Here is a 24699-nt window from a genome sequence, read left to right on the forward strand (position 1 = left end):
ATCTATGGTTCCACCCACACCCACCCAAAGACTTATATACCGTATACACAGCGAGCCTGCTCTTTAAAGATGGCGTCCCCATTCATTTAAAGGAAAGTGCTCAGTGGCGCAGAGTTAGGGGCAAGCCAGAGAGCTAAACGGACTGCGCCATCTTTCCACTTCCGGCTCGTCCAGTCTTGCGCAGAACAGTGGCTCAAATTTCTCCTAGCTCCGAGACTCGTGCACGCTTGCAACTAGTAGCTGTACAGGAATCTGTCATTGAAGATAAGGAGGCACATGGAAATGTCTTGTCTTGGCTCATTCCAACTTTAACTTTTGAATATTTAATGATGGCTAAAATGTGTAGCTTATTGCAATGCATGATCCAATAAACTAAATGTCCCTTTGTTTCAGAAAACCTGTGTACACTTAAGAGATCAATAGCCGTTTTGATATCAGAAACCTGCAATCCTATATTGAATGTGATCTGTATTTTAGAGAACTTCACAATGTTAAGTCAGACATTACATAGTAAACTGCTAAATACCTTGTGACTGGGTCAGTACGACATAACTTTTTTCTGTAACTTTATAATCAAAATTTCCAAGAAATGTGATAAAAGTCCTACCTATATTCCAGCTATTTGTCTTTGTGTATTACCTTTGAAAACTTTGTACATTCTAGAGTTAAGTGTGATTCCAAAATGTGTTTTTTTAATTCATACATGTCTGTCTGATAAAACAACCACTTAAAAACTACCATGGGTGTTGCACATTAATAGATGCTTATGCAAAACTATTGCTTAGTGTGCTTGTAGTCTTATTGGATGCACTAGCTGTGTATGCCAATCAGACATCTGGTCATCTTAATTTAAGAGGAGACTTATGAAGTTGTGCATTTTGTTCGACAGTAATACATATCCAAGAAATAGCAAGCAAACATAGCATTTATTGCTTTAAAAAACGATGTATCGGTATTATCCTAATAAAACAAACATGTGTGATCTGATGAGGAGTATTCTAATGATCAGATTCCTAGAATATTTGTAATGCAGGGTTTGGGACAATATATGTGGGCATCTGGATGTGGCCAGTTTATGGAAACCTGGTCCATAATTGGGATGAGATTTCCAAGTTCCAGAGTTATGATGTCTGGAGTCTCGTGCACTTATCTGAAGCTTTCTCATGCTTGTTCTCCATCTTTGCGATGCGCGACCCAAACTGCATGGCTCTCTTTGGTAGAACTGCAGAGTCCCCAAGGCCCAGCACTTTGGCAGTCAATCTCAGTAGCAATTTTTCTCCTAAACCGCGAGGCATGGACAAATCAGCCTTCTCCCATACTGGCAAGGCATTCAAGTAACTCACCACATCCTCATCCATGTAGGGAAACCTACAATACAAGTAATACATTTACAAGACAGAATAGGCTCAAAACAGAAAGCAACAGGCAGGGAAAGAAGATAGTTCACAATAATTAACCAATGTGTAAATAGATGAAATTCCCTGCACTCACCGAGCCTCTTTCCCATGGTCACCTATGATTCTGTCATCACGTCCCAGATTCCTCGACGAAATTCTGGCCAGGTCCATAGCAAGCTCCTGAATCAGACCTGCATGTCCGCTCTTCTTAAAACACACTCTGTGTCTGGAGTAACCTGCCAGCTGCTCATCTGCTCCAATGCCCGTCAAAACAACCTACAGTCACGACGCAGTGGAAAAGGACATCATTAGTTAAGGACGGCGTTTGTACATTCCTTTAATATCCTTTGCCAGTCCACTCTCAGAGTTGGGTCATCAATTTTTTTCCTATTGGAGATATATAGTTATGGTTGAAAAGGTTTTGGGTGTTATTCAGATATACAAGATTCTAGTTAACCTTTGCAGATGACGTAAAACACCTCTCATCGATGCCTTCGGCTATCAAGCCTGTTCCTCTGGCTGCAAACCACACTGCACATCCAATACTGTCATCAAGGACTGTATCAAGTGGGTGCACCAAATGACAAATGTGCTCCTGACGGATTTCTTTCAGCTCCTCTTGAGTTACGTTGATTTCAACAAAATTCCATTTTCTATCTGGAGCAAGTTCCTGAAGCTCTTTTAGGCCTAATCTTCCAGTGATCCTGTCTGGGACATCAAATTCATTTTGGGTACAGGGAGCAGTTCCGTCTCTAGGCTTCAAATGATGTGTATTGGTTTTCTTAGTAGATTCCAACCTTTTTGGCTTCTGCATTTTGAATGCTACATTAAGGAGATCAATTGGTTGTTGAGCTGGAACATGGCGGTGAGCCAGGGTTGCCAGAATCATTGAATCAATCCCCCCAGAAAAAAGGACAGCAATTGCTGCTTGGTCACCATCGGGTGACGCACTCACTTGATGTTCAGAGGGCAGACACTGCACCCTTTTTCTGACTGCTTCACTTAACACATCAATAAGACTGTTCACATGCATCCTCTTCCCTTCACAGGCTAACATCACTTCCAAATCCGTAACAGATGCCTGGGAAAAGGAACTAGATTCCACTACAACCGAGCACTGAGGTATTGACACATTAAGTGGGACTACTGGTGATTTGAGCATAAGACCTGATTGGCTTATCACTACAGCAGTATGGCTAGGAAACCTCTCCTTAAGTTCCTGACTAGCAGACAATAGATGCATTCCTTGGGGAACCCATGGATAAACCTCAAAAATCAATGAGCCAGACTCAGCAAATGCCTTCACATCAATCCTATACAAACCAGCAGCTGGAACTTCCTGCCATTGTGGTCTCTCAAAAGTAGGATAAGAGCCAACAGATGTTAAGGTAAACTGGCTTTTGTCTGAATCAAATTGCCAAAGCAAGCTTCGTCTGCCAAAGAAGTCTCTCCCAAACCAAAGATAGTCTCCAGCTTGTTGGTAATATACAAAAGCCCATGGTCCTTGAACATTGCTTATGACAGACAGAATTTCATTGGCACTGTTGCAAGTTGAAAGATGATGACATAAAACATCTGTATCATTTTCTTGTGGTTTCACTGGAAGTCCTCCAAAAACTTCCCCATTCCATAGTAGAATATTCCCTTTACCGTCTTGTGCAGGCTGAGGTGTGAGTCTGCCCCTCATGTGAAGTACATGAGCAGAGAACAAACAATTAAAGTTTGGATTTGTTGAAGTTTTAGTAACATCACAATTTGAGTTTGGGCCTCGTCTCCTTAATTTTTCATCAATATCCTTCTCAAGAATAATCTGGGTAGGGGACAAGCTAACCACACAACAAATTCCACACATGATGTCCAGTGAAATTCCTTCCTAGAGTTTGTTGACTATATATCCAATAGTTCTTTCTTCATGATGTCCAGTTCATCTGAAAGAGGAGAATTTTGTGAGCAAGTTTTTCATAATGGCTAGGAAACCTTGAAAGTACATATGGACCAAGAGTAACATTCAATACTTACGTTTGCATGAACAAAGACATTGCTGTCTGTCCGCCAAGAAGAATATGTTGCTATTAGGCTGTTGACTGTATACCTTCTATAAGAAAAACGTTGACAGACATTTATTATATATTCAAATACATTAACTAGTTTACTATCATGGATATCAAGTATTAAATAGGATTTACCCTGTTTTTCTTTAGATTGTACAGCTCATCAACAACAATTTTCTGTTCGTTAATCTAGAATTATACAAAACATTATTCAGTCACGTATGGAGAATTTCATGTTACAAGACCAATCATCATACCATTCATACATCCATCCATCCAGAATGGCCCCTTTTAGAAAAGTGTAGTTTACAATCAGGGGTCTAATTGATATTATGTTATAAAACTATTATTAAAGTCTCATTTTAACACGCCATCCAATGGTCTTGACTCTTCAAATACTTGTTTCAAGTAGGCTGTAGGCCTATCATAACTAGAACTAGGTACGAAATAATAGCATATGCAAGCTACTTTGATTCTATACAGTACTAACTGTTGACAGCCCCACGGATTTACCTTTTTGTTTAGTTCTTCTTTTACCATGGACTCTCGCCCTGCAAAAATGTTTTCTGAATCAAATTGACACTTAGAAGACATTTTAGACGTGTCAATGAGGGTTAGCTGGTGAGAGAAAAACTGACGCGGCCATGCAAATAACTATTCCTGTGTCGTCTTGTCTGGCGTGGTGTTCTCCTTCTTTCTGTTGAGGTTATGGCATATTGCACCGATGTGTATGATGATGTATCACCGCCACCTACTGTTCGGGAGTGTGAGACTGGTGGCCTAAAGCTCAAATGATTCACCCAACCTCGAAAATAAGGGAGAAGGGGCCAACTCTATATAAGTGTATGGGTGGGGGTCTGGTTCCACCAATTCAGATGTCTTCTGAATGCAATAAAAAACTGAAGGGCGCCTTCTGCCGAGCAAGATGTACTTACATACCCGCCTGATTAGGTAACACTATAACAGCCGATGATTACATTTAACAACAAAACCACGTGAGGTACGTCACTGCCTTTAACAAGGAAGTGTTCTGTTGCCTGACCGTTCGATACAAATGTGTTCAAGAAGTGTCCTGATATGAGCCTCGCGGTGAATATTTTGTGCTCTATTCTTATTGTATGTTTCCAGGACATCGTACATTCCCTGAATATTTACAGAAAGCAAGAATGGCCGGTTCCGTACAGGTATATTGTGCAATATATGTAACTGTTTAGCAAAGTTTAGAAAATCATGTGACTTTACTGCCGCTAATAGCTTGCTAATAAAACTTACGTATCTTGTCGAGGTATTGCCGCATACTCGTTTAAAGTGTTCAGCTTGTCTTTTGATTCGGCAGGCGGGTCGATCGACGCCCCGAAGCAGATTCTTATTGCGAAGCCCTGTACCCCTTCTGTCCCACTGGCGATAGGGATGGACGCATAGCTTACTTCAGGGACTCGGATGTGATCTCTGTGTTTAGACTTCAAGCCCCAGTGTGGGAGTTCAAATATGGAGACGTGTTGGGGAAAATGGTTTGTATTTTTTAGAGACACATTGTCTCACTCTGTCTGCATCCCTGTCTCTGTCAAACACATTTTTAAACACAATCTCAAATACACAGTTCTGTTTTTTCATCTCTCAAATTCCCAGCACATCATGCATGATGCCATTGGCTTCAGCAGTGCAGAGACTGAGAGGAACTACACCATGGAGTGGTATGAGCTCTTCCAGTTGGGCAACTGTACCTTCCCTCACCTTTTGCCCGATGTAGCCGCCCCATTTTGGTGTAACCAAGGGGCGGCATGCTTCTTTGAGGGAATTGACGACATCCACTGGTCACAGAATGGCACCTTGGAGAAAGTAGGGGAGATAACAGGTAAAGTTCAGCTACACTATAACTTTATGGGCTGAACAATGTTGATACTCACATTCTCACACTTTGATATAGACAGATGTAACAAAAAAGCTATTCTATCAGTCAATTTATGGTTTCAACAGACAGATTAGTTTGACTTTGATTTATTGCCTATTTCTCCATATAAATGTGTATTAGAAGGGGTGTTACTGTGTATCTTTGGGATGCTCCCACAGGCAGCCAGTTCAATGAAATGGCCCAGTGGGTCCAAGATGACAACCAGACAGGGATTTACTACGAGACGTGGACGGTGCGTTCCAGTCCTGACACCAACAGCACAGTGTGGTTCGAGTCCTATGACTGCTCCCAGTTTGTCCACCGCACCTACCGGAAATTAAATGAGCTGGGGGCCAAGCTGTCCAGCCGGTCTCAAACCAATTACACCAAGATCTACCTTTACAGTGGAGAGCCCACCTACCTGGGGAATGACAGCACCATCTTTGAACAGGCCTCTATGAAGAAACTTGCAGCTGATATCCAACAGTTCTACCACCCGTTCAGGCCCCATCAGTCCTATGTGGACTTTACCCTTAGTCTCATGGAGGCCTATAAGAAAGTTGTGATTGACAAGAGTTTCTATCTTTACTATAACTTTGAGTACTGGCACTTACCCATGAAGTATCCTTATATTCAAGTAACTTATGAAGAAGTGCCTTTGCCCTAGCTGAGGTATAGGACATGCATGACTAGGGTTGAAGCAGGGTTTCATCAGCTCCATTGTTTTGTTCATGAAGGAAATATGGCTAAGTCATGTTTTAATGTGAAGCCTAAATCTGCACTGAAATACCAGTTCTGCCTAAACTGATGTGCCCACAGTATCAGTTCCTCTCTGATTTACGCATGTGACTGTTTTTGTACAATTGAAAGTGTTTAAAATATACACAACATCCTTTTGCGGGTATCTTTTATCTCTACTGTACTTTTTAACCAACATACCAACATTTAACCAGCATGCTTAATGGAAATACATCTTATACTGATATGCAAAAGAAAATGAGAATTATAAATAACAATCAATAAACTATATCCAAGATGAATCCTGGTACATCCATCCATATTTATTACAAGATCAAATTTCCAATGCATGTAAAAGTTTCAGTTGGCTTATTCTCAATTTTCTAAGTACACTTAAAGTAAATAATACATGTTCTTGGATATTATGTGTTACAGATTATTTATACCAATGCAGACAATGTACAGATTAGAAGGAGAAATCTATACAGACTTGAAATGAATCTGGAACACAAACAGAAATCTTACAAAGGGCTTCTGGTCCTTCCAAAATAAGGGAATATTAAAGATCTTAACTTGTGCTATCACAGCCATCTGACTGTAGGAGGTAAAGGCAACTACATTAACATTACACTAGACCCCTGCTAACAGTAGACATAATACCACTGGTAAGATATTTATACAAGCAGATATCATTGCAGGTTATCATGGATTACATGGTCAAATAATTCCTAGTCTTAAGGAAACAAAGGAAGGCCAATCTAAAATTGCATCACTCAAGACGTCTAACAAGGCATGTTTATTTATTTATAAGTTTCATATGTTCATATATTTTTCATTTTGTAATGGTTATTTTATCAAATCACTATGGCACTGGTGTGTGAGGGGTAGAACCAAGGTCGGGGACCAAACAAGCTAAACAAAAGCCATCAAAGCAATCAGAAAGAGACACCTGTACTAACCTTCAGAACATTGGTACTGATTAAACATAGTTTAAAATAAAACACCATAGTAATCTACCAGTTTTACCAAAATGTTATTTATCAATATATACAGTAATAATAATAATACATTTTATTTATATAGCGCTTTTCAAAGTTCTCAAAGTCGCTGTACATGATTAAAATAAACATAAAATAAACATAAAACAAGGACATCATATAAAACCACAGCATTAACCTTTACCATTACCACAGTAGTAGTAGTACTTTATGTACAAGAGATGACAGAACATTTCATGGGGGAATTGAAGTCTGTGAGAGCCAACATGACATGAGAACCATGAGAATCATGCTAGGATAACATGGGTCATCATGCTAGGATAACATGGGTCATCATGCTAGGATAACATGGGTCATCATGCTAGGATAACATGGGTCATCATGCTAGGATAACATGGGTCATCAGTTTTTGGCATAAACTTGGAGTCCATGTACGCTATCATTAATAAAAAAAGGGGGACATACCAAATACATACAATTTTTCAACTTTTTACTCAAATGATAAAGCAGATACAATTTGTAATGAAAACATTAGTATTACGTTTCGAAACAAAATAGAAGTATCTGTATTGTATATAGTTTAAATTTAGTAAAAAAAGTAATAAACAGTATTGTGCAAAAGTCCTGGTTTATATGAATATTCTCTTAAATATGTATTTTCTTGACTTTAGTATTTGTGCTGCAGTATAAAAGTGCAATGTTTAAAAAATATTTGTTTACCTTCTTCATTTCATAATTTCTTTGTAATATGAATATGTTTTGTGGTAAAGACTTTGTACTGCATTGTACTGTGTGTGCATGTGTGTATATAAAACCATTGTTCGGCAAGTTGAGCCTGATTGGTAGAATATCCCAACTTAATCAAACTTTTGTTTAAGTTTACATAATAGTTAAACGTCCTTTACAGAAGCTATACACATTACATTCCAGGTTGTCCATTGTCCAGGAGTATGCGGCAGTATTCGTTAAGTTTGGGTATCGTTTGGGTTTTTACAATGCCGGTGCCAAATCTATACTTTTAACCGGTTTTGTTGCCTAAACGTTGTCTGAACCAATACCTTTAAATGCCACAAAACAATGTAAATTACATTAAAGAGCGTCTTTTTTATTTTAAAAAATGAATCACTGTTGTCTGCCATGTTTGACTTTCTGTGTTCCGACTTGCATTCGTGTGAATTTTCTCAGCCCAGAAATTATTTTTCTGACACCACATGAATGCAGGATATTCAACCAGTGATCATGTGCTGTGATGATGCTTCTTATGTCTGTTTTGGAGCACCAGAGGGCAAATATTTCAATTGACAGCAGTATATAGTATTATAAGTATAAGTATATAGCCTAAGTGGCACCAAAATGAGGCACCAAAATCAGCATTCTGATTCAGTCCAGTACCGGTCATATAGGTACCGATGTCATATTACCACCGGGTTTTGGTACATAACCCTACCATAGTCTTTTAAAACAACCGAAAAACACAAGCATCAAGAATTAACATTAACAACTGTAAATATTCAACACAGAAATGAAAAAACCCACTGGTGAAGGCCCCAGTTGCTGCATGTAATAGTGACTGATTGTGGATGGAGCCAGCTGGTGATTTTCTCAAAAAAGTGCAATGCCATGTCAAGTTGATGTTTTACTTGTAGTTATGTTGCCCTCCAAGGCAGGGTTGCTGGCTGTCGTTTTAAAATGTTTTACCATCTAGTAAAGTATCTGTCTGTACAATTTGACAACCTGCATTACATGGGCTATTTGCCCGGTTCATCTTTGAAGGAGGATGCTTTAGCTCTAACACAGAGCAGTACGCAGAGTTCAGGAAATGAGCTAAACACTTTCCTTGTTGGCACTTTCCATACTTTTTAACATTCCACAATTGTCACAAGTAGGGAGGAGCCTCAGTACAGAGCGACAGCCCTTCTAATGTCTGGTACCCACATGATGGCTGTGGCCTCATTTGTGTGTTCAATGGCTGCCAGGCCTCTACCAGGTGGGCATCATGTCGGGGAACCAGACGCGTCCCAGGTGCTTGGAAACCTCCCAGTGGATATCGTCCAGGTTGTACTTGTGATCGGGGATAAGAACCTCCTCCATGATGGACAACTGCAACAGCCTCCGGCCACACATCTTTACAAACTCCACAAAGGCACTGCAAGTGACCTCGCACTCGCCCAGCCCAATGGCCGATAGCTGGGTGCAGCGCTTGGCGATGCGAATCAACTCCTCGTCCAGGGGCCGCAGCCCATTGGCGCACACCACCAGCTCCACCAGGCGGGGGCAGTGCAGCCCCACCCGGCCCAGGACGTCCTTGCTGACGGAGCGGCCAAAGTAGAGGTGGGTGACGGGGGTCTCGTTGCTGAAGAAGGGTCCAAACTCATCCTCGTACAGGAAGAAGTACATGACCAGGTTGACCTTGGGCGAGTGGCGCACCAGGGCGTCCCAGCTGCTCTTCTTGATGGTGTGGAATTGCTGTCCCGGGTTCTCACTCACCACGTCGATGCGCAGGTGCTCCAGGTGCACGTGCTTCTCTGAAGACAGGGCCAGTAGGAGCTCGTCGCTCAGCAGGTGGTAGTTGAGGGCAAGCTCTCTCAAGCCGTGGCACTGGTCGGCCACACACAGGATCCCTGGAAGACACACACAATCAACATGGGACTGGCTCTCAGGTTCTTTATTCGACTTGAAACACAACATACGTTTGAGGTAGTGTAAGACGGAGTCACGCCATGTTTTTTCTCAGCCGCAAAGGCATGGAACGTTTTACAGAGGTAGGAATCAGTTGGGTGCCCAAAATCAGTGCCCTAAGATATTTTGCTTTCGAGCTAACAAATTTTCACTCTAGGTTTCAAGCAAAAAATAACAACATAACAATTTGAAGGATATTGATGACTCAAATCTGTCATCAATAATCATTAAAAGTTATAATCCTGTTTATTACTAAGCATCAGTTTTAGTCAATACCAACAAACTTTCAAATAACTCTTGAAATTGTGGAATGCTAGCATGAGGTAATGGCAAATGTCTCTAATTGAACATTCATTCATTTCTCCATACACCTGTCTGTCCCCTCTGCCCGTCTCACCACCATGGAGAGTAGAGCATTCAGCCCCTCTGCCCCCTGTCTCATTACCATGGGGAGTAGAGCATTCAGCCCCTCTGCCCCCTGTCTCACCACCATGGGGAGTAGAGCATTCAGCCGCTCTGCTCCCTGTCTCACCACCATGGGGAGGAGAGCATTCAGCCCCTCTGCCCCCTGTCTCACCACCATGGGGAGTAGAGCATTCAGCCCTTCTGCCCCGTCTCACCACCATGGGGAGTAGAGCATTCAGCCGCTCTGCTCCCTGTCTCACCACCATGGGGAGTAGAGCATTCAGCCCCTCTGCCCCCTGTCTCACCACCATGGGGAGTAGAGCATTCAGCCCTTCTGCCCCGTCTCACCATCATGGGGAGTAGAGCATTCAGCCGCTCTGCTCCCTGTCTCACCACCATGGGGAGTAGAGCATTCAGCCCCTCTGCCCCCTGTCTCACCACCATGGGGAGTAGAGCATTCAGCCGCTCTGCTCCCTGTCTCACCACCATGGGGAGTAGAGCATTCAGCCCCTCTGCCCCCTGTCTCACCACCATGGGGAGTAGAGCATTCAGCCGCTCTGCTCCCTGTCTCACCACCATGGGGAGTAGAGCATTCAGCCCCTCTGCTCCCTGTCTCACCACCATGGGGAGTAGAGCATTCAGCCCCTCTGCTCCCTGTCTCACCATCATGGGGAGTAGAGCATTCAGCCGCTCTGCTCCCTGTCTCACCACCATGGGGAGTAGAGCATTCAGCCGCTCTGCTCCCTGTCTCACCACCATGGGGTGAAGAGCATTCAGCCGCTCTGCTCCCTGTCTCACCACCATGGGGAGTAGAGCATTCAGCCGCTCTGCTCCCCGTCTCTAGAATTCATTACCACCCCAAATTAGAAATATCGATTCATTTCCCCATTTCAAATCACAACTCAAAACACATCTGTTTAAAACTGCTTATTCCACTCAATGTGAATTGCACTCCTTCATTCTGTTTTTGTTGTTTTTTTTTTTTCTGCTGCTTTTAATGTTTTTTTGTACCTCTGTATGGTGTCCTTGGGTGCAGAGAACGGCACCTTTAAATACAATTTATTATTCAGAAAACCTATTTTGCAGCAGACAACTCAATTGCAAGAGGCCAAGTTACCCAGCCGTCAATCTTAAATGTTAAAAAAAAAAAAGCTGTACCTGCAGGTGAGACATGGGGACAGCTGCTCATCTTCAGCAGCTTCAGAGTGTCACTGTTATTGGCCACCAGCACCTTCAGAGACGGGTCATCCACTGGCGTGTCATCAATCTTCAGGGAGGACAGAGACTTGGAGTTGACAAACACCACAGTCAGAGCTGAGATGAAATGAGACTGGGGAAGGGAAAGAAACAGGGTAATATTTACAGTTAAACATTGAACACTTGCATATAAATGCTTTGTTATATGTGGGAACACCTCATATGACTAGTACTTTAACAGTATTCATATATGACAAAATGTATTATACCTTAAAATTACACTTTTGGTAGATAAGTGGCACTGAGAGACATAATCAACACATGCCAGTGCAAGACCGTAGAAATAAATAAATAAATATCCATTTGTGAAATCAATTGGGAAAAAAGTGCCTCGCCACTGCCACTTGGCTAGCTATGGTTACCAGAATAAGATTTGTCATTGGTCAAAGATGTGTTTGTTTTTCCAATACCACCATTGGCCAGCCAGTCACAGAAACGGTGTGTCACAGATAATGGAGTGTACCTTAGGCAGTTCCATGAAGCTAGGTCTGGCTGTGGAGATGAGACCCAGAGTCTTCAAAGAACAGTTCACAAGCTGGGACAGGATGTCACAGGCTGCCTCTGCTGACTCTGTACTGCTGTCCACCTGAAACCAGACACATAATGGACAACAATTGAGATGATCAATGGTTTTAATACATTTCCCTCAATGGTTCCATAACACTTTATTTCTATTTAAATCTTTAATCCTCCATACGTGTTTGTGTGTGTGTGTGTGTGTGTTTGTGTGTGTAATTCCCCATTTCTCTTACCTTGAAGCTGACATACTGAAGATGGTTGGAGTGCCTCTTAATGATCTGTTTGATGAGGTCTGGATGCGTGGCCTTCAGGTATGAGCTGGCCGGCTGGTTGAGCTCAAACTCGAAGCACCTCCACAGTTGTGGCATGTGAAATGCATGGTTCCAGTCACGGCACACTTGCGAGGCGAACGCCCGGTCCATGAGGGGCAGATACTGAAAGATGTGGAGTAACATCTCCTGAGGAAGACGTGTCCAGTCACCGATGAAGACCTCCTCTTCCTCTCTCAGCTGCTGCCATGCCTTTTTGTGTGTCTTCGCTGGGCCATTGCTGGAGGTGCCACCACTGTCATTCTCTTCGACTTTCACCCTCTTCATTCTATCACGGGTACAGCAAAAGAATTGTGTAAACTTAAAATGAATAATGTTCCTTGTCAAGCTGGAACAGCAAGCGTGGCTAACCAGACAATATCTGGAAGCCTGTGATAGCAAGCCAACTGGCTGCTGCCAAAGCTTTTCAATCATCCTATTCCATTATTAGGCCACTTTCTTTAAGTATATCTGTTTTTACTTTTACATATGTGTAACTGTGCACAAGGAGCTGAACACTTGAATTTATTTGGATTTACAAGGCAAAGTTTAATCAAGCTTCTATCTTATTAATAATAGGACATATATTAAAGTTGAGTTGACAAGCTTGCTAGTTTGTTTTTGTGTCACTTGTGTCAGAGGAAAAATATATTTTCTTCCTTGCATCACATGACATTGAATTTTGCGGCTAAGTCTAAGAGAAGCAGACAAAGCTGAATGCTTATTCCATTAGTTTGATGTGCGGGCTAATTAAACGTGAAATTCTTCAAAACTGTGAAAAAGTTAATGCTCCCTCTCCAATGGAAAATGTCTATACGTCCATTATCATAAGTATGAATACTAGAGATCCAGACTCATTGCAAAGGTTAGTGAAAGTTGATGACTGGAAGCTGGATTCCCAGATCAGAACTGGATGACTATGTTCATTAATTAGGTAGAGTTAAATAGGAGGCAATGACAAATGTCTCTGCCACAAATGTGCTCCAGCTATGGCTCGAAGCCTACCTAAGCTTTCCAATGAGTATCTAGTTTTGATGGCCATAAACATGACTGGTCCTGCTTATAAAACATCAAACTCTCAGTCTGATGCCTGCTAAAAGTTGCATGCACTGTTGACATTCATCTTGCTGAGGCAAAATGTTCAAATACATACATACAAATACATACAAACCATGAAATGGTGGTGTCCATGTATGTAAACAGCACTGATTTCCCACAGTGACAATAAGACAATTATATTTGTCTTACTGCACTATAAGTCATCAACTCGGCTACTCTTATGTCTCGCAGAATAATGGCTCTGTACTGAGCCAAAATTAAATCAACCTCCCCGTTTCCCAGTCACGCATCACTTTGATCGAGGAAATGATTCAAGTAATATTTTTTCTTTAAGCAATCTCTTTTACACAGCCTATAAGTACAGTAAACAAAAGCGTCCAGCACTTTATGTTGCAGATGTTGACACCTGTCTTGTGTCTGATAAGAAGTATCATCTTTGCACCTTAGAAATGTGTCGTGTGGCTGTCACCATCACTGCAGTAATTTGTTGTCTGTAATTTTTACAGGTGTAAATCTCAGACAGTTGCATTTATTTATGTATTTTTACAAACTAATGACAACTATTTAAGACTACACAACAAAGTAGGGTCAGTCTATCCAAATACGTATAACCGCTATATACGTCTATACATTATGTATACACATAATACATTATCTATACATAACCGCTAAAATAGCAAGCTAATTTACAGACTATACCAACTTTCAATTCGTTGAAAGTATTAAGATACTAGCGTCTTAGAGAGCTTCTGGACGTTCAACCAAAATCTGCGTTTGATATTTTGAGTCATATTAACCTATCAAACACGGAATTAAGTACAGCTATGTTAATTTAACTGCAAAAACGTTACACTAGTAGGCTTGCCCGCTATTCCGCTACACAAAATAAAAATAACAGCTAACCAGATTAGCAGCCTGCTAGGTTCTGCACAGTAGTACCAGACCCACCCCTCCTACCTTTTACACTGCTACAATGGCTACAGTACAGCTAAAAAGCTCGCTGTTCCCAGTGAAAATATGATTGCTGACACTTCAGCTGAAAAATGTATTCTCGCACGTCCAATTACACGCATCGGGGACTACGCAAAAAGACCCACTCAAATTCCACAAATGTGGCTATCAAGTCTTCTGTTATGGTGTCTAAATTAACCTCATTCCAACAAGAGAATCTCTGCGCCTTTGGTTCTGAAATGGCGTATTGTTGTTGTTGTTGTAACAGACCCGGTGCATTGTGGGTACTAATATCTGAGGAAATGGCTGTGCCCAACTATGGGCAGTGTTGCCAATTTAGCAACTCTTGACCTTTTTTAGCGGCATAAAATATATAATCTAGTGATTAGCAACAAATCTTGAGGCTTTTTGATATTTTGGAAAAACAAACTGTTTTTGGTGTTGAGCGGGGCAAATATGTATTTCTACTTCCTTGTTGTCATTGAAAATCGCAGCCCCCCCCTCCCCTTCACTGTTCAGAGTCAATAAAAACTTCTGGTGAGAATATCTTGGGCAACACTGACTGTGGGCTGTGCACAATCTCCAAAAATTGTATCCAAACGCATTCTCAAAAGCATGGAATTACGTGAAGATATTGCCGGTATCGGTTTTCCTTGGAAATAATAAAACATATAGACAAAAAACATAAAAACATATAAATAACCCATAGCAACAGTAAATAGTCCCTCAATCAATATTCGTAAAAACGTGTTTTATAATGAACAAATGGCCCATGAAATAAAAACAACACTCTTATGTACCTTGCGAAACAGAGAACCTGGTTTATTACCATTCAACTCCATCCACCACAGATATTACACAGCAGATTCACAAGTATTAAGCTTTTTATAACAGCAGCTGTTTTTTTATATCACACTCCCATTCTCAAACCCCACCCACCCGTTTGCCTCCTACACATGGAATAGCCTTACAGATTCACAATTCTTTTAATATTTGGTGTGAAGGCTGGCCCTTCTAAAACGTTCAGTTATCACTCCATTCAATGCTTGCCTCTGTACCTACTCAACCATCAAGTTGTTTTTATAAATGACAGAAAAGGGTATTCTATGTTCCACATTTACTTGATTGACGAATTGGAAAAAGTGGGGATCACATCGACCTTCATACATAGCCAACGCTACCCTTAGTTTTCAGATTGGGGGGGGCTGTCTATTACTGTATAAAAATGTACAGTGGCTTTTATTGACATACATTCCATAGGTTAAACAGCTGCAAGATAGGAGGCACACCCAGTATTGCACTTCATTAAAAGTTCTGGCTCAAAACATAACCCAGAATATCAAACGAGACTGAAGTGTTGAGTAGCAACTTCGGAATACAGCTATTTTGGATACTATCATTATATACAAGATTAGATAAATCGTACACTATTTTCCTCCCAACATGACATTCTTATCTCTATTTTTGTCCGTCAACCCATGATGCACTTGACAGTTGAGAATACTGTACAGGATTACGAAAAAAAGTCATTTTACGTACAACAATATTTTTGAATTCATAGTTAGGAAGCTGGAAATACGGCCTGTCATTTTTTTTCTCTATTATATCCAAGGTCATCCACAGTTGCCTTTAAGCAAATTCATTTCATATTCAATATATTTTTTTAAATCTTCAATACATTGTTACACTTCAGTGATCAGGTGTGTCTATGGAAGCCGAGAAGATACAACGGCCGCATGCAAACACGTCACAAGTTAAAATTCTTTTTAAATCGTTTTCTTTTTTCGTCGAGGAGGACTTTGCTTTAAGTCCACTAAAGCCTTAGGTTCTTTAGTATATCTGTGGCAGACAGGGCATCCTCGGTATAGCAGAGCAGGGGTACTTTGCTATGAAGCCTGGTCCAAGGGCAATCTGACAACACAACGAGAACCAAGAAGGCTGAAGACTAAGCTTTCAACGATCAGCAATCAGCCTGCGGTCACAGTAGACTGGTGTTCGGGTACCGGTCCCGGTCCCTGGTAGTTTAGAAGGTATGGGCATTCCGGCACACGCCACAGCCTAAGGCAAACTCCTCACCGGTGGGTGGATGCACCACGTGCAAGGGACACTCTGTGCCCTCCAACTGCTTGCCTTTGGGACCTGAGGAAGGGAGAGAAATGAGGACTGTGGCTTGACATTATCTGCCTCCCACATTGTCAGTACAAAGCTTGGATTTTCCACTAGACCCCCTTAAGATGGCCAAAGACCATTCATTTACATGAAAAACCAAGCGGAAACCAAGTGCTGTGTGTGTGTGTTGTGTATGTGTGTCTGCAAGAAAGTTGCTGTGGTGAAAAACATCTGAGGGTATTTTTCGATCAGACAATCAGTCAATTAACCCCAGTGGTGTAGTTTCGTACGAAGTCGTGTATATATACTGTCAACATACAAAGCTCCGCCCCTCCCTGTGCTGTACCCTTACTCGTGTATCACTGCATATTTCAAAGTGAGCTTTGAGGAAAATCTTCTGGGCTTTCAGTATACCTGTGTGGCATTTGGTGGGCATACGGTATGTGTAGCGCATGTACGTGCACGTGTGTAGACGACACCACGGGCCGACCCTCCGGGTGAGGTGAAGTGGTGGCTGGGATGACTGTGTACCTGCAGGACAGTGAGGCAGCTCCTCCTTGGGCACACTGGTCATCCTCTGGAAGTCATCGTGACAGGCGTTACAGAAGTGGGTGGTGCCGAAGCAGAAGAAGACAGCCACTGAGCAGCAGTAGCGACACTTGTATTCCAGAAAGTCTGTCCCGTGCTTGGAGCACATCTGGGGCGCACGCACGCACACACACACACGCACACACACACGCACACACGCACACACACACACACAAGGATGTGAACATTTTGTTGTTTTCCTGTATTGGCAGCATGACTAAAACCATACCAGTGGTGTTTAACATGTATAATATAATTGGGTATGACCCTTTAACAATGCGAAGTAGCAATAAAGACAGGAAGTCTGAACATTACGGTACTATTATAAAACACATTAAGCAGAACATGTTTATTAAAAAAAACAAATTGTGTATTTGTGGTACACAGGTGTGGATATGTTAGTGTGTTCCACAGCTCTCCTGAGGCTGTGCCTCTTCCACCCACCTGAGCCCTGGACACATCCGAGCATGCGCCACAAATGAGTTCGCTGGGGTCGTAGTCATCTCCTTGCCCTGCTTCGGCATCGCAGCGGGCCTCGCCACCGAAATAAGCCTGACAACAAGTGTCAATGGGAGGCATTACATCCAGTCCAATCCCTTTAGACCATTATATGAGCCTCTGTCTACCCTCAGGGTCAATCCAACATCATCTCCATTGTATTTCTGCCTACCTTCTTGCACTTGAAGCAGACGTAGTAGGCATATCTGTTTATGGCGAAGCCTGCGGGGTCGTTGTGGAAGCGCGCTCCGGGAGTGGTGATGGCCTCGCTCTTGTGGAGCCCCTCGTACTCCAGCCTCATCAGGGCCTTCCTCCTCACGTCCTCAAAAAGCTCCTTGATGGGGTCGAGCAGGTCTTTGATCACAGCATGGTTGATCTTGTTCTGTGCGAGAAGGTGGGAGAACGCAACACACGAGATGTGTGGAACCTTGTTAGCCTAGCGGTCGGTCATCAGTAAAAGGCAAGAGGAACCGGCTAGCCAAGTCGGGACCTAGTCCCAAATGTAAGGGGACTTCAGCACGGCATGGATGGTGAAAGAAGGTTGGAGTTTATTTTAGAACAGTTGTTTATTCAAATTCAAATTTTAAAAACTAAGTAGCGAGAGGCCATTCAAATCTGAACAGTCAACAATCTGAAAAGTCACACTGTCACTAAAAAGGTTTGAAAGCAGGGATCGGATCGTTTTCATGCCCTTGTTCTGTAGTCAATATCCTCATCCTTTATGTATCAGGTTACACATCTACCTTGCAGATGGGACAGGACATGAAGCCAAATGTGATCCTGGGACCGAGCCAGCGGCTCTCCAGAACCCGGCGGGTACACTGGAGGTGGAACACATGGCCGCAGTCCAGCTGGGAACAAACCAAAGCAAGAAGAACCCTTTCTTTAGACATCAGTAGCTCCACACTGAAAACAAAAAACATACCAGCAGCTCCAAAGGGCAGCTGGTATAGGTGTATGCAATATGTAAAACCCCACAGACTGGAGTTCCATTCGCACGTTTAGAATTTCTCGTTTAGTCTCTTTGCGTCTAATCAACCATCTGTCACTACAGTCAAGACATGAATAAAACTTAAGCTGTTCTCCGTTATGCAACCAACCAACCAACCAACCAACCAAACGACCAATCCTTCCAGCCAAATGAAGCGCTCCTACCTGGACAGCGGGAGCAGCAGAGACCGCCTCGGTGAAGCAGATCATACACATGTCGTCCGCGTCCTGCTTGAGACAGCCCATGCTCTTGTCACAGCCGTGTAGACACGGGAGACACGACTCCTCGTTCTTCACCCCGCCACAGGGGTGGCCACACGGGTGCGTCTTGCAGCACGCCATCTTGGAATACTCCTGTGGGTGCCACAGATGCCACAGCACAGCTAAATGTGAGTCGGACTTTTAAAGCAGGTTGTGTACAGGCAAGCTTAGATCCTTCTTGGACATCAGTCATATACTGACTAGGTTGAAGGTATATAACAGGGAGTGGAGTGGTTGAACCACATTGGGAAGAGCGGAGGAAGTGTGGTTGAGAAGGAACCAAAGTGGTTCTGTACCTGGCAGTCTGGGTCTGAGCAGACACTGCCCACAGCAGATAGCTCGGTTCCGTTCCTGGTGCCGCAGAACCTGCAGGCATCAGAGCTACTGGAGGCTGGTTTACCTGCAGCAGAGACAAAAGGTGTAAAAAGCAGGTGACAGCTACTACGGGGGTCTACCTGAAGGCCAGAAACTCTACACGACTAGACTATGGGGGTTCAAAGGGTTAGTTGGGTAACAGTTCTTATTTTTCCAACTAAACCACATTATTCCAAGTGTTAGAATCAGTTTGCCAATGATAATGAACATTTCCCTGCAGATGTGAGCTACTTCATTTGGAGGCCCTCATTCGAGAGAGATGATGCAATGTGATGCGTGACGGGCGTAGCTACAAATGTTTGGAAAGGTAGAATTCTTACAACATGAACGTTGCTTTTGAGACCTGAACGCTGACATTTCTTATGATTGGTGCTCGCTGTTGCAAAAAGTCGCATAATCTAGTGCCATTCCATGTGCGGTGTTGGTGTGACAGTGTCACAGGTGTTTATACCCGTGTGCTCTCTGAACTCCACCATGGCCTTCATGGTCTTTGAGTCAGCCAGAGCCATGAGCCAGAACAGCTTGGTCCTGCCGCAACCCTCATGGAGGTCAACCTTGATGGCCTCCTCTTCCTCTTTGAAGACCTGGGACAGGGCAGGGAACATACAGTGAGACTCGGCTCATGGGATCTTCAGACCACCCCCGTGCTTATATCTCACCTGTCTTTGGTGAGAACGTGTGCGTCGGTGCAGATGGAGGAAACGGTCGCAGTCGGTACACAGGTTCCCGCACATGTTACACAGGATGATGGCGGCCGTCTCGCCGTCGTCGTGGTTATCGCACATGGGCTACGGGGAAGAGAACGAGCGAGACCGCAGATTTTCACTAACGAGGTCGGTCCCCTTGAGTTTACATTTATTCATTAAGCAGACGCTTTTCTCCAAAGCGACTTCCAAGAGAGAGCTTTACAAAGTGCGAAGGTCACTGATAACAAGAGTTGACCCGCATGCAATCTGTAGGGGAAATGTACCACCTTCACTTGATAGAGGGCCTTACCATCTGTTTCTGTTGTCCGTCTTTGCCCATCCAGCGTCCAGAGGACAGCCTGTCCACGTGGTCCTGGTCCAGTACACACAGGGAGGCCAGGGCAAGCCACAGCTGAGGGACGGAGGAAGGAAGAGAGAGAGAGAGGTAGAGATCAGACTCTGGGGAGTTCTCATCCCCTTGATGAAGAGCAACTGCTAATGACGGCTTGGCAATATCATCGTGCACGCACACCGCGTGCACAGTTGGAGCTGACACACGCGGTGCGACGCTGACACGGGAAGCGCGGCGTACCCTCGTGGTGGCGATGCAGCGAACGGGGGAACGATGCTCCTCCTCCATCTTGGTCAGGGCAATGATGGTCTCCGCGATGGCGTTCTTCGTCACTCTCGACCATGCGTCTGACAGATGGCCCTGGAAAAGCACCACACACACACGTCGGTGAGCAAGTTTGTTTTAGGGCTAAACGTTTTTTCTTCTTCTTCTAAAAAGAGCATATCCCCCAGTGTACTCACAGCAGCCATGTCCTTGACCAGCTTGATGATGATCTCAGCGATCTGTGGAGGGGTGGAGCCTTTCATCCACCAATGGCTCTCCCCTCTCCGGATGTAGCTGCACATGAGTGGACAGGAATGAGCTTATTAGATATCCATTCATAGGTTATTAGCACAGCACTGTTGCCTCACAACAGAGGTGACAGCTCTAAAGACTTCACGGGAAGACACACATTTTGAGAAGCACTGTCTATATGTGAGACAACAGTAGAATGCCTTGCAGGTAGCAGGCACACAAATTCAACTTCTGCTTGCTTTAGGGTTCTGTCCTATGGTGAACACTGTGTCTAGCCCTATTAGATAGGGGATGCAGTTGTATTGGATGTGGGGGTCTCTTGTATCCACAGCCATGGCAAGGCATGTTTCTGTGTCTCTTGGGCCCGTTTATGAATGACAGATTCATGGTTCACGGAGTCAGGTGACTGAGCGGGTAGAGCATTGGGCTAGTAATCTGAAGGTTGCCAGTTCGATTCCCAGCCAGCGCGCATGACGTTGTGTCCTTGGGCAAGGCACTTCACCCTCCTTGCCTCGGGGGGAATGTCCCTGTACTTACTGTAAGTCGCTCTGGATAAAAGCGTCTGCTAAATGACTAAATGTAAATGGTGGATAACTTTTTCTTCGGAGTGATATGGTTTATTTGACAAAAAGCATGGCTTTGACCGACGTTGCTTTTTATTAATTACGGATAACCCTCCACCCATTCGGTGAGACACTTGTACAAACTTTCAGGGCGCGAACAAGGAACCACAAAGGCACTGGGGTACCAGCTAAGGCACTGGGGTACCAGCTAAGGCACTAGTGTGTCGTATCAAAATTACAACGATTTAGTTTCACAATTGATCTGGAAATCGGTGAGTCCGGATCCATCAAGTGGGTGGAATAATAGCATAATACAGAAAGTGACTAATGCCTATAACCAATCTGTTAAAACATGTGGGGTTGCCTGAAATGATTTAAGCAGGGTAACTACTCAGAGATTTAAGACAACCTAAATTTATGGGGTTGAGATGGAAGTTTGCCAATGTTGAGATCCCCGATCGCATTTTCATGTAGCCAAATATTCTTTCTATTACAACTTGGACGCTGACAGCATTGATTGATGGTGTATTGTCTCACAGGGGAACTATGTACAGTATGTCGAAATGACCCTGGTCTTTAATGAGTAATCACAGTTTTCTATCAGCAACCTAGAGCTTTGATTTGGTAATCCTGTGCTGTGCCAAGACTCTCACAAACAACCTAAACGTTTACGCAATAGCAGTCCTTACGGTTTACATGGCATAGTGCCCCATGAATGATAGATGGCCTTGTGATTTGGGAAATAAATTACAATCACTGATGAATATATCAGTGATTATATATATATATATATCATATTTCAGTAAGCGCAGTAGTTTCCCTTGTAAGTCAGTCCATCGTGGCTGAAGTCGAGGGGAATCCTTCTTTAAACCCACCTGGAGTTGAAGATCATGGGCAGGGTGACGGTGGTGACCCCCTTGCCTGCGGCCATGCCGGCCGTGCCTGCGATGGTGGTGCCCTTGGCCTTCAGCTGCACGGTGAGCGCCTTGGCGATGCAGCCCAGGAACATGTCCAGGATGCACAGCTTGTTCCAGTCTCCCTTCTCCGTGGAGTGGATGATGTCGCTGATGTCGGCCGGCGGCAGGGCCTTCACGCCGATGATGCTGGCCAAGCGCACAGGGGTGACCTCCGGGAGGACGCGCCTGAGGAGAGAGGTCACCTGGGGGGGGGGAGATAAAGGGGTCAAAGGTCAGTTTGGAAGGTTAAGAAGATAGGGTGAGTAAACTGCCAAACAGACGGTGGTAGAGACTCCTTTTCACTGCTATTAACTTGCCCGACACATTTAGAACCCCATATTTCTGTCCTGTGCAACATTTACGGACATTCACACGTGTGTGCATGTGTCCACCCCCACCTGTCTCTGTACACGTGGTGAGGCCGTGTGCAGCAGGGAGAACAGATCCTGCATCAGGGTGAGCTGTTGGGCCAGGTACTGGCGGCCCACGTTGGAGCCGCTCAGCGCCAGGACCATGGACAGCAGCTCGAAGCAGTAGGCGTCCGAGGAGGCGTCGTCGTCGCTGGGCTGGGAGTTGGCGTTCTCCTTGCTGGAGATGGCGTGCTCCCACTCCTCCCGGACACGCGTGGCCTCCATACGGATGGCCTGGACGATGTGTGCACACACCTTGGGAAGGAGGTGGCATGTGTCACAATGGGATAGGGTTATGTACCTGACACAGTCAGTTCAACAATGCACAAAGATGACAGCAAGTACAGTTACTACACTGTTATGATACTACACTGCTGATTCAGCCCTGCTCATGTTATCTCTCACTACAACGACCCATGCTGTTACATTTCAAATTATAGCATTTTAAGCCCTTGCAGCATCTTGCACTCAATCACTTACTAGGCAATTTCAAGTATGAGGGTTCAGGGCTTAAGGTTTAGGGGGGACATTGGGACTGAGCCTTAGTATCATCATTTTACAAATACACTATACAAATGTAAAAAACTGATACATTCAAGTTAAATATAACTATTCATAGTTACATACATTTGACAAATATAACAAGTTCAACGTAATGTTTATATTACATTAAAGCTCCAATTGTTTTTATTTTGGGCTCAAATTAATTTAAGGAAAACTTGCTTGCTAGCTTGCCATGCTCGCATTTCGTCTTGAAGTCCCTATCTACATTCAGATCAAACGGATATTAGGACACAAGTTTGGGCTAAGCCCCTAATGTTTACGTGTGGCTCAGAACAGAACTATAGGCTACAGTCCATGTGAAGTAAAAGATGATTGTTCTTAAGCATTGTTACACTAGTATTACTAATGAAAAAAATCAAGTGGTAGCCACCTTGAAAACAACGACTGGCTTGAAATGCACTCAAGCTTACGAATTACAATGAAACGAACCATCAGCAAAAATATGCAACAGTGAAAACATGGTAATTCACTGAATTTAACAATATCACATCACAGGATTTGGCTATTGAGGTTTGTCTGTTTTATGGAAGATATTAAAGAAAAACACAGCACTATTAACCTGTTACAGCACTGTATGGTCTATTGTAGTGCTATAAACAGCAGACATTTCAGAACACCTGGAGCATAAACCTGTGCATCAGTTGAATCACCTGTTTCTGCAGGTTGGTGAGCTTGCTCCGGCTGAAAATGATCCCCACCATGTGTTCCTTCAAGTCTGCGTCCGACGGTGCCTGAGGACAAATAAACGTGTAAACGGCAGAAAAACGGCAACATCACTACGAAACAACTCCTAGATTGGGGTTAACCCATGAGGCGCAGGGCTAAGTGCTGCATAAAGTCCAGTCACTGAAAGGGAGCAGTAAAAGGTAAATGTTCTAGTTCAAGTCAAAAGATGAGAGCTGACCTTGTCCTCTCCCTCTGGGGAGGAGAGCAGGTTCTTCTCCTCCTGTTCTGGCGTGGGCTCAGCGTCTCCACAGATCAGCTTCCCAAACACCTGCACACACACACATTAAAGTTCAGGTCTAAAAACAAAATGGCCACCAACTGTCACATGCCAATATTGTATATATTTTTCCAATCAATAGGTTACACTGTACAATATAAGATACAACATAGCCTTTACAGGAGGTCTCTGTCAAATCACTGTAGTTGTTGGTTTTAAGTGCCATGTTACTCTCCACGTCTGAAACGTTTTTTTTTGTTGGTCTAAGTAAGTCAAAATTGATTCTGTTGTTATTGCTGTCGAGCGGAAGTTTCAGTCAAGTCTGAAACCCCAAAAGCTGTCGTCGTTGCTATTGAGCTACCAGCTGGCGTGATTGACAGGCAAACTGACCTGTGAGGTGATGAGGCGGAACACCCTGAGCGTCTCGGCCTCGCAGTTCTTCTGCTGGGCCACGCTGGCGGAGATCTGGCCGGCGATCTTAATGCTCTCCCCCTCCTTCCAGCCCAGGAGCTTCACCTGGCGCACACGCAGGGTGTTCTCTGGGCCTTTCAGCTCCACCTTGATCACATGATGGTCCCCGCCCGGAAGCTCGCTGGTCACCCAGCCCATGTGACGCGAGTCGAGGTCCACCTGCA

General features: G+C 43.8%; 5 protein-coding genes across 17 annotated transcripts in view; 1 reads left to right on the top strand and 4 right to left on the bottom strand.

The window, feature by feature from the left end:
* Window positions 1-907: 907 nt before the first annotated feature.
* On the bottom strand, window positions 908-3249 carry asnsd1 (asparagine synthetase domain containing 1). The gene is made up of 3 exons (XM_084688276.1): window positions 1855-3249; window positions 1492-1673; window positions 908-1368 (listed from the first exon to the last, which is right to left on the bottom strand). Exons 1-3 carry the CDS (start codon window positions 3247-3249, stop codon window positions 1122-1124), a joined length of 1824 nt encoding a protein of 607 aa, XP_084544402.1. The 3' UTR covers window positions 908-1121.
* Window positions 3185-4489, bottom strand: asdurf (ASNSD1 upstream open reading frame). The gene is made up of 4 exons (XM_084688281.1): window positions 3962-4489; window positions 3584-3637; window positions 3417-3492; window positions 3185-3325 (listed from the first exon to the last, which is right to left on the bottom strand). The coding sequence occupies exons 1-4, from the start codon at window positions 4040-4042 to the stop codon at window positions 3285-3287; spliced, it is 252 nt and encodes an 83-aa protein (XP_084544407.1). The 5' UTR covers window positions 4043-4489; the 3' UTR covers window positions 3185-3284.
* Window positions 4467-6243, top strand: cln5 (CLN5 lysosomal BMP synthase). The gene is made up of 4 exons (XM_084688279.1): window positions 4467-4632; window positions 4785-4959; window positions 5078-5303; window positions 5519-6243. Exons 1-4 carry the CDS (start codon window positions 4526-4528, stop codon window positions 6004-6006), a joined length of 996 nt encoding a protein of 331 aa, XP_084544405.1. The 5' UTR covers window positions 4467-4525; the 3' UTR covers window positions 6007-6243.
* Window positions 6244-6860: 617 nt separating this feature from the next.
* Window positions 6861-14529, bottom strand: fbxl3a (F-box and leucine-rich repeat protein 3a). Its single transcript, XM_084688278.1, has 5 exons — window positions 14260-14529; window positions 12169-12532; window positions 11880-12002; window positions 11318-11489; window positions 6861-9696 (listed from the first exon to the last, which is right to left on the bottom strand). The coding sequence occupies exons 2-5, from the start codon at window positions 12529-12531 to the stop codon at window positions 9056-9058; spliced, it is 1299 nt and encodes a 432-aa protein (XP_084544404.1). The 5' UTR covers window position 12532; window positions 14260-14529; the 3' UTR covers window positions 6861-9055.
* A 516-nt stretch (window positions 14530-15045) lies between these two features.
* mycbp2 (MYC binding protein 2) overlaps window positions 15046-24699 on the bottom strand; it is a 78990-nt gene continuing 69336 nt past the window's right edge. For 12 of the 13 annotated variants that reach the window (XM_084688183.1, XM_084688184.1, XM_084688179.1 and 9 more), the window contains 17 exons: window positions 24455-24694; window positions 24026-24115; window positions 23772-23852; window positions 22546-22812; window positions 22067-22350; window positions 20574-20670; window positions 20353-20472; window positions 20071-20172; window positions 19734-19862; window positions 19526-19658; window positions 18996-19099; window positions 18604-18792; window positions 18192-18299; window positions 17621-17830; window positions 17395-17502; window positions 16894-17059; window positions 15046-16392 (listed from right to left, as the gene is read on the bottom strand). In XM_084688183.1, coding sequence (XP_084544309.1) covers window positions 16277-16392; window positions 16894-17059; window positions 17395-17502; window positions 17621-17830; window positions 18192-18299; window positions 18604-18792; window positions 18996-19099; window positions 19526-19658; window positions 19734-19862; window positions 20071-20172; window positions 20353-20472; window positions 20574-20670; window positions 22067-22350; window positions 22546-22812; window positions 23772-23852; window positions 24026-24115; window positions 24455-24694 — 2544 coding nt within the window. In that variant the 3' untranslated portion in view covers window positions 15046-16276. Of the gene's footprint in view, window positions 16393-16893; window positions 17060-17394; window positions 17503-17620; window positions 17831-18191; window positions 18300-18603; window positions 18793-18995; window positions 19100-19525; window positions 19659-19733; window positions 19863-20070; window positions 20173-20352; window positions 20473-20573; window positions 20671-22066; window positions 22351-22545; window positions 22813-23771; window positions 23853-24025; window positions 24116-24454; window positions 24695-24699 lie in introns of those variants that run through there. The other variant, XR_014741559.1, reaches the window with a different exon arrangement.

Source organism: Hypomesus nipponensis, chromosome 23 (genome assembly GCF_054491055.1).
Source record: "Hypomesus nipponensis isolate SF chromosome 23, ASM5449105v1, whole genome shotgun sequence".
Taxonomy (NCBI): Eukaryota; Metazoa; Chordata; class Actinopteri; order Osmeriformes; family Osmeridae; genus Hypomesus; species Hypomesus nipponensis.

Coding starts and splice junctions, on each gene's coding strand:
- asnsd1 (XM_084688276.1), bottom strand. CDS start 3,249: ATGTGTGGAATTTGTTGTGTGGTTAGCTTGTCCCCTACCCAGATTATT. Junction 1,674..1,854: donor GTTTTACGTCATCTGCAAAG/GTTAACTAGAAT, acceptor TCGTGACTGTAG/GTTGTTTTGACGGGCATTGG. Junction 1,369..1,491: donor GACCATGGGAAAGAGGCTCG/GTGAGTGCAGGG, acceptor CTTGTATTGTAG/GTTTCCCTACATGGATGAGG.
- asdurf (XM_084688281.1), bottom strand. CDS start 4,042: ATGTCTTCTAAGTGTCAATTTGATTCAGAAAACATTTTTGCAGGGCGA. Junction 3,493..3,583: donor ACAATCTAAAGAAAAACAGG/GTAAATCCTATT, acceptor TTTTTCTTATAG/AAGGTATACAGTCAACAGCC. Junction 3,326..3,416: donor ATGTCTTTGTTCATGCAAAC/GTAAGTATTGAA, acceptor CTCCTCTTTCAG/ATGAACTGGACATCATGAAG.
- cln5 (XM_084688279.1), top strand. CDS start 4,526: ATGAGCCTCGCGGTGAATATTTTGTGCTCTATTCTTATTGTATGTTTC. Junction 4,633..4,784: donor GAATGGCCGGTTCCGTACAG/GTATATTGTGCA, acceptor TTGATTCGGCAG/GCGGGTCGATCGACGCCCCG. Junction 5,304..5,518: donor GAAAGTAGGGGAGATAACAG/GTAAAGTTCAGC, acceptor ATGCTCCCACAG/GCAGCCAGTTCAATGAAATG.
- fbxl3a (XM_084688278.1), bottom strand. CDS start 12,531: ATGAAGAGGGTGAAAGTCGAAGAGAATGACAGTGGTGGCACCTCCAGC. Junction 12,003..12,168: donor TTCAGTATGTCAGCTTCAAG/GTAAGAGAAATG, acceptor GTCTGGTTTCAG/GTGGACAGCAGTACAGAGTC. Junction 11,490..11,879: donor GCTTCATGGAACTGCCTAAG/GTACACTCCATT, acceptor TCCCTTCCCCAG/TCTCATTTCATCTCAGCTCT.